Genomic DNA, 14,912 nt, shown 5'->3' on the forward strand with positions numbered 1-14,912 from the left:
TTGTCGGGGTCGTGTTGGATCCAAAGCGTCTCAGTTCTTCGCTGCGTCGGAGAAATACGATGCGGAGCAGCGGCGGAACCGGGGCCCGTGATCCGGATCAGTCCAAGACCAGGTCAGCTAAACCCTCAGGCCCGGCTCGGCCCGGCTCGCGGACGGAATGACCGCAGCAGCAGCTGCAGCAGCGCCGGCGCAGGAGAGAGACTCGAGCCGCTGAGAGGAGCAGCTAGCAGCGCAGCTAGCAGCGCAGCTAGCGACGCGATGGCCGCGGACGGAAGCGGAACAATCCGCAGTCGAATCAAGAACCTGCTGCGATCCCCGTCAATCAAACTGAGGAGGCGGGGCCACACTGCCCGACACAAAGAGGACATCAGCGACAAGGTGCGCGTGCACATGCCCACACATGCACACACCTAACCCTAACCCAGTCACATACATCTAGCCCCTCCCCCTAACCCTAACCATCACAACTAAATAACTAACCCTAACTAACCTTCACCTGTTCCTGAATCAGTCCTAACTCTCAAACTCTTTGAGAGGACCACGAAACATGTCCTCACAAAGATGGTAAGAACCACAACTGACCTCATGATGTAGATAGACACACATGCCAGGAGGTCAGAGGTCATCAGAGGAGGAGCTTGTTCTCACATGACTGACCCTTGATGGAGGTCAGAACAGCATCACGTGTTGTGTAGACAAACTGTCACAGTAACAATCGTCACGTTGTTGTCGTCCATGTTGAAAAGGTTGTGAGTCGTGAACACAGAACCTGATCGTTGTGTCTCTTCACACTGACTAAACCTTTGTAAACAAAAGAACTTGTTGAACCTGCTGAGTTGGTTTTGTGTTGATTCGTGTGCGACTCACTTGTGTCAACCATCAGCCGATAACTAACTGTCACGTGAAGTTCGACAGGAAACTGAAGTGGTTTGAAAACATGAACTCCAGTGTTTGTGTTTCTCATGTGAAGAAGCTGATTAAATGCTAACATGCTAACATGCTAACAGAGTGTCAGTGAGTCAGAGCTAATACTTGATCACGAGGCCTCCTACTGTCCCAGAGACCCCCCGACAGAAGAGGGGGCCTCAGGGGTTCCATGTCATGAGGAGGTTCTCTTCAGAATCCTTTAACGAAGGAGGTGGAACCTGTGCCTGACCTCTGACCTTCTGTTTTCCAGGTGACCTTGGAGAAGGTTCTGGGAATCACAGCTCCAGGGAACCGAGCCCTGGCCTGCGACCCCAGAACTGGACTGTTGGCTTATCCTGCAGGGTGAGAACTGGAGGAACTGGGGTAGACTGGAGCCGCTGAGAAGTGAAGTCAGACGAAGTGAGGTCAGACGAAGTGAGGTCAGAAGAAGAGAAGTGAAGTCAGACGAAGTGAGGTCAGACGAAGAGAAGTGAAGTCAGAAGAAGAGAAGTGAAGTCAGAAGAAGTGAGGTCAGAAGAAGTGAGGTCAGACGAATTGAGGTCAGATGAAGTGAGGTCAGACGAAGTGAGGTCAGAAGAAGAGAAGTGAAGTCAGAAGAAGTGAGGTCAGACGAAGAGAAGTGAAGTCAGAAGAAGTGAAGTCAGAAGAAGTGAGGTCAGAAGAAGAGAATTCAGACGAAGTGAAGTCAGATGAAGTGAGGTCATTGTGAGGACATTTTGTCTGATCATTGGCTTTTGAGGGTTAAGACTTTGGTTTAGGAATTATGTCAATGAGAGTCCTGAACTATAGGGGGGGGTGTGTGTGTGTGTGTGTGTGTGTGTGTGTGTGTGTGTGTGTGTGTGTGTGTGTGTGTGTGTGTGTGTGTGTGTGTGTGTGTGTGTGTGTGTGTGTGTGTGTGTGTGTGTGTGTGTGTGTGTGTGTGTGTGTGTGTGTGTGTGTGTGTGTGTGATGAGGAAGAATATAATTGTTTGCTGACTCAGCTGCACACAGTCAGCAGACACACACTCGTGAGTCTCAGCCTGATGACTCATTGGGATAATGTGTGTTTGTGTGTGTGCATGTGTACACACAGGTGTGTTGTTGTCCTGCTGAATCCTCGGAAGAACAAACAGCATCACATCTTCAACAGCTCCAGGTGAAACCCCCTCAGCCAATCAGCTCTCTGTCTGTACTTCTGCTATGTGACCACTTCCTGTTAAATAAAGGTTGAAGGTTAATTAAGTTTTAATGGAAGCATTTCGTTGTGCCTCACCTCAGTAATGTTTAAAAAACAATTGGTACAGTGGATCAAATTGACATAGTTGTGAATATGGGCTTTAGAAATGTATAATAATATGATGTGTCTGTTTCAGGAAGGCGATCACCACGTTAGCGTTCTCTCCAGATGGGCGGTTCGTGGTTACAGGAGAGGTGAGCGACTTTTGACTATAAGTAGAAATATGAAAACAAATATATATCTGATATCTATATACAGTTGGTATGTTTGCCCCCCCCATCAGAGTGGCCACGTGCCGGCGGTCCGGGTGTGGGAGGTGTCAGAGCGGCTCCAGGTCGCCGAGCTGCAGGAACATAAATATGGAATCTCCTGCGTCACGTTTTCTCCAAATGGAAAATACATCATCAGCGTCGGGTACCAGCACGACATGATGGTGAACGTGTGGAACTGGAAGGTACCGAGAGTAACTGAGTACCGAGAGTAACTGAGTACTGTGACTCGCTGAGCTCCTCCTCTCTGATCTCCTCCTGTCTGATCTCCTCTCGGATCTCCTCCTCTCTGAGCTCCTCTTCTCTGATCTCCTCTCGGATCTCCTCCTCTCTGAGCTCCTCCTGTATGATCTCCTCCTCTCTGATCTCCTCTCGGATCTCCTCCACTCTGATCTCCTCCTGTATGATCTCCTCCTCTCTGATCTCCTCCACTCTCCAACTCTCGGAACTCCTCCTTTATGATCTCCTCCTGTTTGATCTCCTGTATGATCTCCTCTCGGAACTCCTCCTGTATGATCTCCTCCTCTCTGAGCTCCTCTTCTCTGATCTCCTCCACTCTCCTCCTGTCGGATCTCCTCCTGTCGGATCTCCTCCTGTATGATCTCCTCCTGTATGATCTCCTCTCGGATCTCCTCCTCTCTGATCTCCTCTCGGATCTCCTCCTCTCTGAGCTCCTCTTCTCTGATCTCCTCTCGGATCTCCTCCTCTCTGAGCTCCTCCTGTATGATCTCCTCCACTCTGATCTCCTCCTGTATGATCTCCTCCTCTCTGATCTCCTCCACTCTCCACCTCTCGGAACTCCTCCTTTATGATCTCCTCCTGTATGATCTCCTCCTCTCTGAGCTCCTCTTCTCTGATCTCCTCCTCTCTGAGCTCCTCCTGTATGATCTCCTCCTGTATGATCTCCTCCTGTATGATCTCCTCTCGGAGCTCCTCTTCTCTGATCTCCTCTCGGATCTCCTCCTCTCTGAGCTCCTCTTCTCTGATCTCCTCTCGGATCTCCTCCTCTCTGAGCTCCTCCTGTATGATCTCCTCCACTCTGATCTCCTCCTGTATGATCTCCTCCTCTCTGATCTCCTCCACTCTCCACCTCTCGGAACTCCTCCTTTATGATCTCCTCCTGTTTGATCTCCTGTATGATCTCCTCTCGGAACTCCTCCTGTATGATCTCCTCCTCTCTGAGCTCCTCCTCTCTGATCTCCTCCACTCTCCTCCTGTCGGATCTCCTCCTGTATGATCTCCTCCTGTATGATCTCCTCTCGGATCTCCTCCTCTCTGATCTCCTCCTCTCTGAGCTCCTCCTGTATGATCTCCTCCACTCTGATCTCCTCCTGTATTATCTCCTCCTCTCTGATCTCCTCCACTCTCCACCTCTCGGAACTCCTCCTTTATGATCTCCTCCTGTTTGATCTCTTGTATGATCTCCTCCTCTCGGATCTCCTCCTCTCTGATCTCCTCTTCTCTGATCTCCTCCTCTGTTTATCAGAAAAACATCGTTGTTGCAGCCAATAAAGTTTCCAGTAAAGTGACGGCTGTGTCCTTCTCAGACGACAGCTCCTATTTTGTTACTGCTGGAAATCGCCACGTCAAGTTCTGGTACCTGGATCACGCCAAGACCTCCAAGGTTCCCGCCTCCGCCGGTGCAGTTTGGAGCGAGTGTGCGGTGACTGTTGTTCTCACCGCTCTGCTGGTTTGCAGGTGAACGCCACCGTGCCTCTGCTGGGGCGCTCGGGGCTGCTGGGAGAGCTCAGGAACAACTTCTTCAGCGACGTGGCGTGTGGGCGTGGCCGACAGGCCTCCTCCACCTTCTGCATCACCTCCTCCGGTCTGCTGTGTGAGTTCAACGACCGACGCCTCCTCGACAAGTGGGTGGAGCTAAGGGTGAGTCAGAGCAAGAACAGACTGTTAGTAACGTTAATATTATCATGTCAATCAATTTACATTGATCTTGATATTGATTCAAATCTGATTCACCTCAATGTGACGTTCATATGTTAAACACACACACACAGACACACACACACACACACACACAGCATGTTTGCTGAGTTCATGTATCATAGACAGAGCTCCTCCTCATACATGATGTCACAGACTGTAAAACGTCACTTAAGCTTTAATGCTTCCTCCTCTGTTTCCTCCTCTGTTTCCTCCTCTGCTTCCTCCTCTGCTTCCTCCTCTGCTTCCTCCTCTGTTTCCTCCTCTTTTTCTTCCTCTGTTACTTCCTCTGTTTCCTCCTCTGTTTCCTCCTGTGCTTCCTCCTCTGCTTCCTCCTCTGTTTCCTCCTCTGTTTCCTTCTCTGTTTCCTCCTCTGCTTCCTCCTCTGCTTCCTCCTCTGCTTCCTCCTCTGTTTCCTCCTCTTTTTCTTCCTCTGTTACTTCCTCTGTTTCCTCTTCTGTTTCCTCCTGTGCTTCCTCCTATGCTTCCTCCTCTGTTTCCTCCTCTTTTTCTTCCTCTGTTACTTCCTCTGTTTCCTCCTCTGTTTCCTCCTCTGTTTCCTTCTCTGTTTCCTCCTCTGTTTCCTCCTATGCTTCCTCCTGTGCTTTCTCCTATGCTTCCTCCTCTGTTTTCTCCTCTTTTTCTTCCTCTGTTTCTTCCTCTGTTTCCTCCTATGCTTCCTCCTGTGCTTCCTCCTCTGCTTCCTTCTCTGCTTCCTCCTCTGTTTCCTCCTCTGTTACTTCCTCTGCTTCCTCCTCTGTTTCCTCCTCTGTTTCCTTCTCTGCTTCCTCCTCTGTTTTCTCCTCTATTTCCTCCTCTGCTTCCTTCTCTGCTTCCTCCTCTGTTTCCTCCTCTTTTTACTTCCTCTGTTTCCTCCTCTGTTTCCTCCTCTGTTTCCTTCTCTGCTTCCTCCTCTGTTTCCTCCTCTGTTTCCTCATATGCTTCCTCCTGTGCTTCCTCCTATGCTTCCTCCTCTGTTTTCTCCTCTTTTTCTTCCTCTGTTTCTTCCTCTGTTCCCTCCTTTGTTACTTCCTCTGCTTCCTCCTCTGTTTCCTCCTCTTTTTCTTCCTCTGTTACTTCCTCTGTTTCCTCCTCTGTTTCCTCCTCTGTTTCCTTCTCTGTTTCCTCCTCTGTTTCCTCCTATGCTTCCTCCTGTGCTTTCTCCTATGCTTCCTCCTCTGTTTTCTCCTCTTTTTCTTCCTCTGTTTCTTCCTCTGTTTCCTCCTGTGCTTCCTCCTCTGCTTCCTTCTCTGCTTCCTCCTCTGTTTCCTCCTCTGTTACTTCCTCTGCTTCCTCCTCTGTTTCCTCCTCTGTTTCCTTCTCTGCTTCCTCCTCTGTTTTCTCCTCTATTTCCTCCTCTGCTTCCTTCTCTGCTTCCTCCTCTGTTTCCTCCTCTTTTTACTTCCTCTGTTTCCTCTTCTGTTTCCTCCTCTGTTTCCTTCTCTGCTTCCTCCTCTGTTTCCTCCTCTGTTTCCTCCTCTGTTTCCTCATATGCTTCCTCCTGTGCTTCCTCCTATGTTTCCTCCTCTGTTTTTTCCTCTTTTTCTTCCTCTGTTTCTTCCTCTGTTCCCTCCTTTGTTACTTCCTCTGCTTCCTCCTCTGTTTCCTCCTCTGTTTCCTCCTCTGTTTCCTCCTATGCTTCCTCCTGTGCTTCCTCCTCTGTTTACTCCTCTGCTTCCTGTTCAGAGCGTTGACTCTGCCTCAGTAAGTCGCCACCTGGACTCTGTCACTTCAGCTTGAGACTGTACCTGTCTGTCTGTCTGTCTGTCTGTCTGTCTGTCTGTCTGTACCTGTCTGTACCTGTCTGTACCTGTCTGTCTGTCTGTCTGTCTGTCTGTCTGTCTGTCTGTCTGTACCTGTCTGTCTGTCTGTCTGTGCCTGTCTGTCTGTCTGTCTGTCTGTCTGTACCTGTCTGTCTGTGTCTGTCTGTGTCTGTATGTCTGTCTGCCTGCCTGCCTGCCGGCCTGTCTGTCTGTCTGTCTGTCTGTCTGTCTGTCTGTCTGTACTGACACAGTACTGACACAGTACTGTTTCAGACAGAACACCAGAGCTCAACCATCCTCTAACTGACCTGTCTGTGTCTGTCCACCTGTCTGTCCTCAGACGTCTCAGGCCACCTGTCTGTCTGTTACAGACGAGTTGATATTCTGTGGTTGTTCTGACGGAGCTGTCCGAGCGTTCAGCCCCGTCAACCTGCACTTCATCTGCACGCTGCCCCGCCCACACCCACTGGGAGCGGACATCGCCAGTATGGTTGACGCCAGGTAACACACACACACACACACACACACACACCTGAGACAACCAGTGGACCCGGGTCAGTTCGGTCTTTATCCTGACTCCACCCCCACCCCCCCACTTCCCCCTCGTCTACCCCCCCCCCCCCCAGTCAGCTGTTCTCCTGCAGGCCGGAGGCTCGATACCCGGACACGGTGGCGGTGACCTATGACCCCACCAACCGCTGGTTGTCCTGTGTCTACAACGACCACAGCGTTTATGTTTGGGACGTCCGAGACGTCAGGGACCCCCGCAGGGCGGGAAAACTCTACTCCGCCCTCTACCACTCGTCCTGTGTGTGGAGTGTGGAGGTCAGTGTGTGTGTCTGTGTGTGTGTGTGTGTGAGTGTGTGAGTGAGTGGATTATCTGAGGATAGAATTGTGTTGATCATAATAAAATAATTTATCAACGGATGAATTCACCCGAGTTTTAGGTTGGAAAAATACATGAGCGCCCCCTGCTGTCTCCTGCAGGTGTCTCCAGAGGGAGGAGGGGGAAGAGAGGGGTGTCTCCCCCCCAGCTCCTTCCTGTCCTGCTCCTCAGACAACACCATCCGACTGTGGAACCTCGATGGACACACGTCCCTCAACAGGAACATCCTGAGCCACGTAGGACAACACACCTGTACACACACACATCTACACCTGTACACACACACATCTACACCTGTACACACACATCTACACCTGTACACACACACATCTACACTTGTACACACACACATCTACACCTGAACACAGACACACATCTACACCTGTACACAGGCGTCTACACTTGTACACACACATCTACACCTGTACACACACACATCTACACCTGTACACAGACACACATCTACACCTGTACACACGCGTCTACACCTGAACACACACACATCTACACTTGTACACACGCACTTACAATTGAACACACACATCTACACCTGTACACACACACATCTACACTTGTACACACGCACCTACACCTGAACACACACATCTACACCTGAACACAGACACACATCTACACCTGAACACACACATCTACACCTGAACACACACATCTACACCTGAACACAGACACACATCTACACCTGTACACACACACATCTACCCTTGTACACACGCACCTGCACTTGTACACACGCACCTACACCTGAACACACACACATCTACACCTGTACACACACACATCTACACCTGTACACACACACATCTACACTTGTACACACGCACCTACACCTGAACACACACATCTACACCTGTACACACACACATCTACACTTGTACACACGCACCTACACCTGAACACACACATCTACACCTGAACACAGACACACATCTACACCTGAACACACACATCTACACCTGAACACACACATCTACACCTGAACACAGACACACATCTACACCTGTACACACACACATCTACCCTTGTACACACGCACCTGCACTTGTACACACGCACCTACACCTGAACACAGACACACATCTACACCTGTACACACGCGTCTACACCTGAACACACACACATCTACACTTGTACACACGCACTTACACTTGAACACACACATCTACACCTGTACACACACACATCTACACTTGTACACACGCACCTACACCTGAACACACACATCTACACCTGAACACAGACACACATCTACACCTGAACACACACATCTACACCTGAACACACACATCTACACCTGTACACAGACACACATCTACACCTGTACACACACACATCTACCCTTGTACACACGCACCTGCACTTGTACACACGCACCTACACCTGAACACACACACACATCTACACCTGTATTTCCGAATTGAGAACCTCCTCACCTGACTCTGACCTTTGACCTCTGACCTCAGGACCTGCAGAAGGTCATTTACATGGACGCTCAGCGATCGAGCCTGCTGGACACGGAGGGTCTCGCTGGTACCGGGGGCAACACGGAGAAGGGGGGGTCATCGGGCTCCGAGGGGCAGCAGCCAGACCAGAGCAGGACCGGCATCAGGTCCCTGGCTGTCAGTCCTGATGGACAACATCTGGCTTCTGGAGACCGCATGGGGGTCCTAAGGTGAGGAGGGGCCCGTGTAGGGGGTCTGTCTGATGATTGAACCACATTCTAGGACATTTGTTGATTGTGTGACGTGTTGTAGGATCCATGACCTGCACAGTATGGAGGAGATCATGAACGTTCAGGCTCACGACTCCGAGATTCTGTGCCTCGAGTTTTCCAAACCAGAAACTGGTGAGACACAACGTGTAACAACATAGAACCCTACACACAACGTGTAACAACATAGAACCCTACACACTACGTGTAACAACATAGAACCCTACACACTACGTGTAACAACATAGAACCCTACACACAACGTGTAACAACATAGAACCCTACACACTATGTGTAACAACATAGAACCCTACACTCAACGTGAAACAACATAGAACCCTACACACTACGTGTAACAACATAGAACCCTACACACTACGTGTAACAACATAGAACCCTACACACTACGTGTAACAACATAGAACCCTACACACAACGTGTAACAACATAGAACCCTACACACAACATGTAACAACATAGAACCTGTACACAAAACATGTAACAACATAGAACTAATACACAGAACATGTAACAACATAGAACTCCTACACACAACGTGTAACAACATAGAACCTGTACACACAACATGTAACAACATAGGACCTGTACGCACAACATGTAACAACATAGACTCATACACACAACATGTAAAAACATAGGACCTGTACACACAACGTGTAACAACATAGAACCTGTACACACAACATGTAACAACATAGAACTCATACACACAACATGTAACAACATAGAACCTGTACACACAACATGTAACAACATAGGACCCTACACACAACATGTAACAACATAGAACCCTACACACAACGTGTAACAACATAGAACCCTACACACAACATGTAACAACATAGTACCCTACACACAACGTGTAACAACATAGAACTCCTACACACAACGTGTAACAACATAGAACCCTACACACAACATGTAACAACATAGAACCCTACACACAACATGTAACAACATAGTACCCTACATTACATTACATGTCATTTAGCTGACGCTTTTATCCAAAGCGACTTACATTTTTAGAACACATCATTTTATAAGGGGCCATCTAGGGGTTCAGTATCTTGCCATGGACACTTAGGCATGCAGATGGGATAGAGTGGGATTCGAACCGGCGACCTTCTTGTTGCAGAGCACCCGCTCTATCCCCTAGGCCACGCTCTCCCCACACAACATGTAACAACATAGAACCTGTACACACAACATGTAACAACATAGAACCTGTACACACAACATGTAACAACATAGAACCTGTACACACAACATGTAACAACATAGAACCCTACACACAACATGTAACAACATAGAACCTGTACACACAACATGTAACAACATAGAACTCATACACACAACATGTAACAACATAGAACCTGTACACACAACATGTAACAACATAGGACCCTACACACAACATGTAACAACATAGGACCTGTACGCACAACATGTAACAACATAGACTCATACACACAACATGTAACAACATAGGACCTGTACACACAACGTGTAACAACATAGAACCTGTACACACAACATGTAACAACATAGAACTCCTACACACAACGTGTAACAACATAGAACCTGTACACACAACATGTAACAACATAGGACCTGTACACACAACATGTAACAACATAGAACTCATACACACAACATGTAACAACATAGAACCTGTACACACAACATGTAACAACATAGAACCCTACACACAACGTGTAACAACATAGAACCTGTACACACAACATGTAACAACATAGGACCCTACACACAACATGTAACAACATAGAACCCTACACACAACGTGTAACAACATAGAACTCCTACACACAACGTGTAACAACATAGAACCCTACACACAACATGTAACAACATAGTACCCTACACACAACATGTAACAACATAGAACCCTACACACAACATGTAACAACATAGAACTCCTACACACAACGTGTAACAACATAGAACCCTACACACAACGTGTAACAACATAGAACCCTACACACAACGTGTAACAACATAGAACCTGTACACACAACATGTAACAACATAGGACCCTACACACAACATGTAACAACATAGAACCCTACACACAACGTGTAACAACATAGAACTCCTACACACAACGTGTAACAACATAGAACCCTACACACAACATGTAACAACATAGTACCCTACACACAACATGTAACAACATAGAACCCTACACACAACATGTAACAACATAGAACTCCTACACACAACGTGTAACAACATAGAACCCTACACACAACGTGTAACAACATAGAACCCTACACACAACATGAACCCCGGTCATGTGTATAAATTACGTTTAACAATGATTTCTCTCTGTACCTGTCTCTCTGTTCCTGTTTGTCTGTACTTGTCTCTGTCTGTCTGTACTTGTCTCTGTCTCTCTGTACCTGTCTCTCTGTTCCTGTCTGTCTGTACCTGTTTGTCTGTACTTGTCTCTGTCTGTCTGTACCTGTCTGTGCTTGTCTCTGTCTCTCTCTACCTGTCTCTCTGTACCTGTCTCTCTGTTCCTGTTTGTCTGTACTTGTCTCTGTCTGTCTGTACCTGTCTGTACTTGTCTCTGTCTCTCTCTACCTGTCTCTCTGTTCCTGTCTCTCTGTACGTGTCTGTCTGTACTTGTCTCTGTCTGTCTGTACCTGTCTGTACTTGTCTCTGTCTCTCTACCTGTCTCCAGGTCTCCAGTTACTAGCCACAGCAGGTCGGGACCGTCTCATCCATGTCCTGGATGTGGACAGAGACTACAGTCTGGTCCAGACTCTGGACGAACACTCGTCCTCCATAACAGCTGTTAGATTCACCGGTCAGTCTCAAAGTAACTGAGTACTTTTACTGTAGAGATGTACTCGAGTATTGTCTCCTAGTTTTTTACAATGAAAGAGACGTCTCGTCCTCGGTCATCATCATCATCTTTGTGTCTTTCAGCCAATGACGGCAAAGTGAGGATGATCAGCTGCGGCGCCGACAAGAGCGTCTACTTCCGCACAGCTCAGAAGGTGAGACACCTGAGACACTTGTCCTCTCCTGTCCACACTGAGACATCTGAGACACACTGTCCTAACCTGGCCACACTGAGACACCTGTTTGTTTGTCTCCTCGGGGGGGCAGGTGGAGAAGGGGTTGGAGTTCACTCGGACTCATCACGTGGTCAGGAAGGTGACTCTGTACGACATGGACATCGAGCCGACCAGGAAGTACGCAGCAGTGGGCTGTCAGGACCGCAGCATCAGGTGTGTGTGTGTGTGTGTGTGTGTGTGTGTGTGTGTGTGTGTGTGTGTGTGTGTGTGTGTGTGTGTGTGTGTGTGTGTGTGTGTGTGTGTGTGTGTGTGTGTGTGTGTGTGTGTGTGTGTGTGTGTGTGTGTGTGTGTGTGTGTGTGTGTGTGTGTGTGTGTGTGGGATTATTTAAGGATTAGAATTAGCAGCATTATGACTTCTTCGTCTGCTATAAAAATGAAGCTAAGCTTTGATATACTAAACAACATCTTCATCGCCCCCTGGTGGCCGGATGCATTATAGTTTATAAACCTCCTCCATGTCAGCAGATGGGACATGAACCAAACTAAAATATCAAAATAGACGTTAAATAAATGTTTGTAAAGATGTTTGTGTCTTTCAGCTCGTTCTTCTTTCTCTGATGTTTGTTCATGTTTCTGATCAGTTTGGTTTGAATCAGTTATTTGATGATATAAAAACAGACTGAGACTGACTCCTGATTGGTCGAGAGTGTGTATGGGCGGGGCCTTAAGGCCACAGCTCCACTCCACAGACGCTGACTGTAAATGACATCATCGCCACAAGATGGCAGTGTTTTCAAAAATCTAAGATTTTATCTTCATGTTCACACAACAGGAAGTGGAGACATGTCATCATCTAATTTACAGTTATTGTCATTGACCAATGAAATCAGAGTCGGACGATCAATCACATGTTATTGTAAAGCTCATATTCACCAGAGTGATTGTGTTGAACTGGTTGTTGTGCTCGTCCTCTCAGGATCTTTAACATCAGTAATGGGAAACAGAAGAAGATGTATAAAGGCTCCCAAGGCGAGGACGGGACGCTCATCAAGGTAGGCCCTGCTGCTGGCTGACGTCCCCCAGTGACTGGTCCCAGTACAGAGGTGTGAACTCTTCCTGTCGTCCTCAGGTGCAGATCGACCCGTCAGGACTCTACATCGCCACCTCCTGCTCAGACAAGAACATCAGTATATTTGACTTCTACTCTGGAGAGTGCGTGGCCACCATGTTCGGACACTCGGGTCAGTTCAGATCAGTGTTAATTTCGTTGACGAAGACTATGACGAAATAAATTCGTTAACGACCTTTTTTCCATGACGAAGACGTAACGAAAACGAATCTTTGAAAATAAAAACTATGACGAAATCTATTTTAATTTTCGTTGACGAGACGAGACGAAAATGTTGGTGGTTGATTAAGTCACAATAATTTTTAAAACATCGTGTCAGGCCGTCATGAAGTATCAGGAGCGGGCGAGTGAGTGTGTGTGTGTGTGTGTGTGTGTGTGTGTGTGTGTGTGTGTGTGTGTGTGTGTGTGTGTGTGTGTGTGTGTGTGTGTGTGTGTGTGTGTGTGTGTGTGTGTGTGTGTGTGTGTGTGTGTGTGTGTGTGTGTGTGTGTGTGTGTGTGTGTGTGTGTGTGTGTGTGTGTGCGCCCCATATAGCGCTCCGGTCCGTAGCTCCGCCCCCCGACTCGCGCACTCGCTCAGAGAGACACAGTGAGATCAGAGCTCGTTCTCTATGAGCAGCCTCTCAGTGACCGACTGCTTCTTAACTATGGAAACAGTGAAAACACAGAGTTTCTCTGGTCTCAGCTGATCTGAGATCAGCGCCTCAGCTTCTTGATCGGAGCAGAAGCTGCAGTTGGTTTCTACCGATGTTCAGTTTCTGTGTCCGGCTCCAGTCTGACCTGCTCTCCCTATTTGTTTTCACATTTCAAATTAAATATATATTTTTAAGCTATTAGGCTGCAGCTATATGTTTTTTTAGAAAAGGAGTTTAATGTGGCTATTAAATGTGACTAAAACTAGACTAAAACTAAGAAGGATAAAAATGACTAAAATGTGACTAAAACTAATATGCATTTCCGTCAAAAGACTAAGACTAAATCAAAAATAGCTGCCAAAATTAACACTGGTTCAGATCATCATTTCTCTCTGTGGACATGAATCACTATGAATGTAGTGTTGCATGTTTCTCTAATAGAACTTTATTTACAGTAAAACGCCCCTCACACGACTCCATCCATCCTTTTGTTATTTATCCTGTAAACATCAAAGCATAAACGCAAATAAATCCCAGAAATCAATCATGTAAAATAGTCTTTTTTTTTTAATAATGTCCTAAAACCACACATCTTGAATATGGAGAGGAATTCAAAACAAATACTTTTGAGAAAATGAACAAATAACTTTAAAATGCATTGTACAGTCAAAAACGTGTGATGATGTCATCAAGTCCTTGTGTGATGTCACCAGTTTAAAATCCATTCAGTTGATACATGTGGGATAATAGGTCCGACAGAAATGTACATAAGAAGATAAATATATGTATTACGTATGTGAAAATTAATATCATGATAATTCCTGATGTGTTTGAACCAGTGAGTGATTCCACTTTGTTTCTGTGTCAGAGATCGTCACAGGTTTGAAGTTCAGTCGAGACTGTAGACACCTGATCACTGTCTCTGGAGACAGGTAGGTCCTCCGTCCCTCCATCCCTCCATCTGTTCATCTGTTCATCTATTACTTCATCACCTCATCACTTCATCAATTCATCACTTCATCTGTTCATCTCTCAATCTCTCCATCTCTTCATCTGTTCATTTGTTGTGTGTGTGCAGCTGTGTCTTCGTGTGGCGTCTCAGTCCAGAGTTGAGCATCAGGATGAGGCAGCGGCTCGCTGACCTTCGACCTCCCAGCAACAACCTCAACTCCCAGAATCCCCAGCAGAGAGCAGAGAGGCACAGGTGTGTGTGTGTGTGTGTGTGTGTGTGTGTGTGTGTGTGTGTGTGTGTGTGTGTGTGTGTGTGTGTGTGTGTGTGTGTGTGTGTGTGTGTGTGTGTGTGTGTGTGTGTGTGTGTGTGTGTGTGTGTGTGTGTGTGTGTGTGTGTGTGTGTGTGT

At 47.3% G+C, this 14,912-nt stretch overlaps 1 protein-coding gene across 1 annotated transcript in view; it reads left to right on the forward strand.

The window, feature by feature from the left end:
- The window catches only part of mapkbp1 (mitogen-activated protein kinase binding protein 1), a 21,717-nt gene continuing 6,805 nt past the window's right edge, over nucleotides 1-14,912 (forward strand). The window contains exons 1-19 of the mRNA XM_062396909.1: nucleotides 1-378; nucleotides 1,178-1,269; nucleotides 2,000-2,062; nucleotides 2,280-2,337; nucleotides 2,427-2,597; nucleotides 3,899-4,036; nucleotides 4,111-4,293; nucleotides 6,454-6,614; nucleotides 6,740-6,938; nucleotides 7,101-7,235; nucleotides 8,481-8,689; nucleotides 8,772-8,863; nucleotides 11,454-11,579; nucleotides 11,702-11,772; nucleotides 11,885-12,006; nucleotides 12,770-12,845; nucleotides 12,923-13,034; nucleotides 14,423-14,486; nucleotides 14,633-14,758. Coding sequence (XP_062252893.1) covers nucleotides 259-378; nucleotides 1,178-1,269; nucleotides 2,000-2,062; nucleotides 2,280-2,337; nucleotides 2,427-2,597; nucleotides 3,899-4,036; nucleotides 4,111-4,293; nucleotides 6,454-6,614; nucleotides 6,740-6,938; nucleotides 7,101-7,235; nucleotides 8,481-8,689; nucleotides 8,772-8,863; nucleotides 11,454-11,579; nucleotides 11,702-11,772; nucleotides 11,885-12,006; nucleotides 12,770-12,845; nucleotides 12,923-13,034; nucleotides 14,423-14,486; nucleotides 14,633-14,758 — 2,318 coding nt within the window. The 5' untranslated portion in view covers nucleotides 1-258. The remainder of the gene's footprint in view (nucleotides 379-1,177; nucleotides 1,270-1,999; nucleotides 2,063-2,279; nucleotides 2,338-2,426; nucleotides 2,598-3,898; nucleotides 4,037-4,110; nucleotides 4,294-6,453; nucleotides 6,615-6,739; nucleotides 6,939-7,100; nucleotides 7,236-8,480; nucleotides 8,690-8,771; nucleotides 8,864-11,453; nucleotides 11,580-11,701; nucleotides 11,773-11,884; nucleotides 12,007-12,769; nucleotides 12,846-12,922; nucleotides 13,035-14,422; nucleotides 14,487-14,632; nucleotides 14,759-14,912) is intronic.

Source organism: Platichthys flesus, chromosome 10, assembly GCF_949316205.1.
Source record: "Platichthys flesus chromosome 10, fPlaFle2.1, whole genome shotgun sequence".
In the NCBI taxonomy this organism is placed as follows: domain Eukaryota; kingdom Metazoa; phylum Chordata; class Actinopteri; order Pleuronectiformes; family Pleuronectidae; genus Platichthys; species Platichthys flesus.